The 5497-nt window shown below is 37.7% G+C and overlaps 1 protein-coding gene across 2 annotated transcripts in view; it reads left to right on the top strand.

The window, feature by feature from the left end:
- LOC119836903 overlaps window positions 1–4984 on the top strand; it is a 45329-nt gene extending 40345 nt beyond the window's left edge. For both annotated transcript variants that reach the window (XM_038362355.1, XM_038362356.1), the window contains exons 9-13: window positions 266–470; window positions 2503–2661; window positions 3036–3106; window positions 3186–3359; window positions 3719–4984. In XM_038362355.1, the coding sequence (XP_038218283.1) occupies window positions 266–470; window positions 2503–2661; window positions 3036–3106; window positions 3186–3359; window positions 3719–3908 (799 nt within the window). In that variant the 3' untranslated portion in view covers window positions 3909–4984. The remainder of the gene's footprint in view (window positions 1–265; window positions 471–2502; window positions 2662–3035; window positions 3107–3185; window positions 3360–3718) is intronic.
- The last annotated feature ends 513 nt before the right edge of the window (window positions 4985–5497 follow it).

The following is a 5497-nucleotide window of genomic DNA, read 5'->3' as shown; positions in this document are numbered from 1 at the left end:
TCCACTCAAATTTGTAATGGGATCAGATGCTAAACATTTGAATAGAATAACTCATCCATTTTAGAGAATATCGGAAATAGACTATAAAATAGACTCCCGTGCGGTTTTGTGCATTGTTTGTGATACTGTGTGCCATATATTTTCCGGAACGCACATTCATACAATTTGGGTGATATAGGGAGAATAACTTAGTCTTATTTAGTAACATCTCCAAGGAAAGGTGCGAATGACATAATTATAATGGAACGAATCGTGAACGTTGCAGGGTGCCGGTGGTGTCGCGCAACTGGCACGACGTGGTGTTCCGGCTGGCCGAGATCGGCGTCACGCTATGGTTCCCGTGCGTGCTGTGGAACTGCATGGCGCCCGAGCGGCTCTGGATCCTCAACCCGCGCCGCCTGCTCGCGCGCCAGCTCGACGAGGCGCGCCTCGCGGACTTGCTCGCGCCCAGCGCGCTCGGTGATGCCAAGGTTTGTGTGTGTGTGTCTGAATCTACGGAGCGTTCGAACGGCTTGCGGTATCGCATTAGTGACGTCTAAAAGCAGGCGTAATTTCAATGTGAGAATAACACAGAGCTAGATGGGACGTCTAGTGTCATCACTTTTCCACATTCGTACTCCTGCTATAATACGTAATGGTCGGTCACCTACCACCCAGTAGAAGTGTACCGTCGTGTAGAGTGCCTAAGTGCTAGTTAGAAGAGGCGTGGCTTGCGAGCCTGCTGGCGTGCAAAGATACCTTCAGGGCAAGTATGATCTTGGAGATACTGTCGGCAGTTGGGTTCTGGTTGGGCAAGTATCCTGCTTACCAGTTACCAGGGTTCTGCTTGCGGATGGAGTGAGTTCCATGTAAGAGCTGTCGCTGAACTGTTTCAGTTTGGTTTTCAGTGAGTACTAACTGACAATCAGCCGGTGAATGTGCGTGGCTCATAACCACCTGTAAGTGTCAGTTTGCATGAGATAATTGAGTAGTATGTGACATAGGTCCCTTAAATATTTGTCTTTTTATTGAATAACGCTCTTTTCCACAATACAACAATTGTTGCTGTTTTAGTATGTTGCATAAATCTCCTTGATGTATAATTATTTTGTTATTGTATTAAATTAAACTTGTTATTGGAACTCAAAAAGTTTTATCAATGTGTGACATCCTTGTTTTAGATGATAAGTGATTCATAAATTAGTGTTGGTTTTTTCGTTAATGTAATTTATTTTTTTGTGGGTTTATTCTATGTCTTCACAGCTTTTATGCTTTGCTTACTGTTTTGTATACTATATATAGGCCGATCCATAGGTGTCATATTAATTCAGACACCTAATTTTCTATGTTAAAAGTCGATACTCGTGTATGTTTTTTTTTTCCATATCGCTTTCAATGCAACGTTAAAGAAAATTCAGCTCATTGCAACATATGATTGTACCAATGACTTCATTCAGATCATCAAGTACCCTCAAATTTGGGTAAAAACGCTTAATACATGTCACGTTTAGCGAATTGCTACGTGCTCATCCTACATTCTTTGCCAATCTGGCCTATATTACCGTGCGCTAAGACTGAATTTACCCCTATTATTCTCAGCTGGATGTTACTGTGTTGGATATATATAGAATGACGTGGAAACAGAAATACGATCTATTTATGGCGGTTGCAATGAATTGGTTTTCGATTTGGAGTATTTTTTACGTGTCGTTCTTCTATCAGACCCGTCACGCTGCTATTAAGGGATTAAATTCTTCTACGTTATCGGTAAGTGTTCTAGAACTTTCTGGTCATATTTCAATTCGATGCTTTTGAATTTTTATTGATTTAGGAAATTTTTTAAGAACGATTCTAGAATTTTGTTTTGAAAATAATCGGGGAGAATGTCTTTAGTTGGACCGATATGATACATCGAATGAACTATATTTAGATCTATATGCATCAATAATTATTAAATATAATGGGATTTCAATTGAAAATTGGGAAGTACGAGACCAGGCGAGCGTATTTGATATAAATTGATTGTTTACTTTATCTGCTCAATATTCACGTCACTGCAGCTCGATACGGTGAAGGTGAAGGAAAAATAAAAGTTTGACGACACTTTGCCAGCGTGATGGATCATATCCTGAACTAAACGTAAAACTTTAGCAGTTATTTTAGCCGGGTCTTTCTCTCCTCGATACAATTAACTTGAAGCCGGCTTGACCGACTCGCTGCTGGCCACGGTGGGGATTATATCCTGAACCCTACCACCTCCCGTTAGTTATTTTCGCTAAGTTTTCCTCCTATAGAATTTTCCATTCCCTATAGAATTTTGGAATTGGTCGATATAATCACTCCTCCCTGTCTCCCCAACCCACGGAACTTAGAGACCGACTCGTTGGGGGCCAGTGTGGGGATTACATCCTGAACCCTAACACCTCGCGCTAGCTATTTACGCTAAATTTTCCTCTTCCCTATAATATGATTCTATCCTACATGTGGAAGTCGGTGGATATAATCTGTACGTCGTTCCGACAGAACGTAGAGACCGACTCGCTGGTGGGCAGCGTGGGGTCGGCGCGCGACTGCTGGATATGCTACGACGGCGCGCGCGCCGAGCCGCTGATCCGGCCGTGCCGCTGCACCGGCGACGTGGCCGCCGTGCACCACGACTGCCTCAAGCGGTGGCTCATTGAGGTGCGTGGCTGCTGCTTCATTTAAAACTACTTCACAAAACACTACACCTCGTTTTAAACTATTTTCATTTTATATGTCAGAGCAGGCAACTTAACACTTCATTTTAAACAATTTTATTGAGGGGATATGGGCAATTTAAACGAGCAAGCGAACAAACAAACCCAGCTTCTTACGATTAGTATAGATAAATTATTAATTGTGAATGTAAATTATTAAATGATTAAATATTTGAATGGGTATTTTTTCCCGCCAGTGTTACATATCTAACCATAAAAATGAAAATCATAACACCGATAATTCATTATGGGACTAAACAGGTTTGGAAATTTGATGCTTGAACTCTGCCATTAATTCTAACTATTTGTTTTTCCCAGAGTTACGGTACTCCTGACTGCATGAAGTGCAAAGTGTGCAACACACCTTATCACGTGGAAGAAACCAACAGGTAAAAACCGTCAGCGATAGCACATTTTTGTTTTTTGTTTTTTTGAATATTTCTTTGTAATATATAGCATCGTTCGCAGGCTATTATGGGAGCGCGGGTTCACGTGCCTGCACGCGCTGCGCACGCTGCTCGCGTTCATATGCATGTCGTGCTCGGGCATGTTCGCGTGGGCGCTGGTGCAAGTGTACCCGTCGCCGGTCGCGCGCGTACTGGGCACCGGCGGCGCGCTGCTCATATGCTACGTAGCGGCCAGGTGATTGGCGAACTTCTATTATTTTCTTATTTTTAAGTTTACAACGTACTACATAGCTGCTAAGTAACTGGCTGTTTTTTTTATTTTTAATTTTAGAACGTCATCCTTATTCATATAACTGGCTGGTTTCTTTTTTTTATTATTATATATAGAACGTAAAAAAGGGAGAGGCCAGTTGTGAAGTTAGAGTTGAGAAAGTGCAGGGATTAGATTTTATTTATTCGTAGATAGAATGACAAAAGCAATGCTTTTGTATATGGAACGAAAGAGCTCGTTATTTTTAAAATAAAAATAAAATTATGAAATCAATAATAATAATCATAAAATTTCCATACCATAAAATATTCTCATACTTACAGGTATCTAGGCATCAACACATTATCAGCGTACCGACGCGCAAGAGTCGCTTCAATACGCATTATAACAGAACCACTGGACGCTCCATCGACGAACGACACGCAACTATCGACCATAAGCAAAACAGTTACAGTCGAAATTGCTTCGAAGAATGTTCTAGAACAAGCGCTCAAGGGCGAGGGAAACAAATGAAATACCGGTAACGAACCGTCATACAACGGTTATAACAGTGATAACTATAGATTCGATTGTTATATTGGCCTAAATGTAACGGAGATATGTGATTCGATAATGTTTGACATGGTGTTTGTGAGGAATTCTTGGATAAATTGGTATAGATTTTAACAACAAAAATACTTAAGATTAATTAAGAGTTATTTGTCCGAAATTATTTTGACTATTTAACGTCAGGTCTGGTGTTATAAGAACATGAAACATGGTGCAGAAACGTGCCAAATATGTCACATAAAGTATATTGGGATGCAGTAGAATCTATAGTTCCCATATCGACGACTGGACTACAAAAATAACGTTATAACAAGGATATATCGGTATATAAAAAGTAACGTTATCTCAATAAAATAACGGAAAACCAACAAAATATAACGAAACGTTACTCGGAGCAGTACAAAGTGATTGTGATAGTGTTATTCTCTTTCGATCGGATATTAAGACTGTCAAAATTTGCCAAATGTAGTGAAGAAAAAATTCGTTGATTTCTTTTGTTTTGTATGGACATTGATTATAATAGATAACTTAGCATATCAGATGTCACAATAATATGGCTTAAGATATAGCGGGTGTAAAGAGTATTTATTGTATTGCCGTTTTGGCGGGAAACATATATTATACGGAGAAGAAATGTGATTTTTTTTTAATTATTTAACTCGTATGTAGTCTTTCACACTTTATTCATAAATCTGTTTAACCCAACCAAAAGGCAATTAGAAATTAATAGACTTGTCTTTAAATTTTAATAAACAGTAACATGGCACGATAAATTTACATTAAGTAAAGATACGTTTTTTTTTAAAGCAGATGTTATTTATATAATCTATGCTGAATGCTTACTTGTCAATTTTAGTGCATAAAAAGTTATTTTTTAACATCCATAGTTCAAACGATATCACAAAATCAGTGCCAAAGAGATTTACGTAACAGATAAATACGTATAGAGGGGAAAAAAAAACACAAAAGTAAGTTTGAATTAATTTATTTAAAAGTGTGAATGTAGCGTAGAAATTACTGGGTAAGAAAACCGTTAAAAATAAATAAATAAAATAATAATAATAGTTTAAAAAAACTAAAAAACACGCTTTTATCATATTTTGCAAATTGAAAAATGGAATAATTTTATCAAATTAGTGTATTGTCCGGTCCTCAATAAATCTACAAAGTTTGAATTAAATCTGGCCGTTTAAAGTGGGTCAAAATCGCGCCCAAAGAAGTCGGTTACAAACAAACAAACATACAAACAAACATACAAACATACAGGTGAAGCTAATAAAAAGCGTGTAAAAAATACTTTCAATTATTCCAGAATATACATATAATTGTCAAATTCATTATTTTATGTGAAGTGATACTTTCAGTTCATTATAAGTAGAAAACATCAAGGCTAGTTTGGCGAATGGAAGAAATAAAAAAGTTAAAAGTTATATTTTGAATAAATCCTTAATATTTGAATTAAATGATTTCCTCTTTAATTATTTGTAGCCTTTAAAATACGTTGTCGTTCATTCGTCCGAATAGTCTTGATGTATTCTTAGAATTATAATTTT

The sequence above is a fragment of the Zerene cesonia genome, chromosome 26 (assembly GCF_012273895.1).
Source record: "Zerene cesonia ecotype Mississippi chromosome 26, Zerene_cesonia_1.1, whole genome shotgun sequence".
Lineage (NCBI taxonomy): Eukaryota > Metazoa > Arthropoda > Insecta > Lepidoptera > Pieridae > Zerene > Zerene cesonia.
Note: the sequence above shows the minus strand (reverse complement) of the source record. Positions and strands in the feature narration are given on the sequence as shown.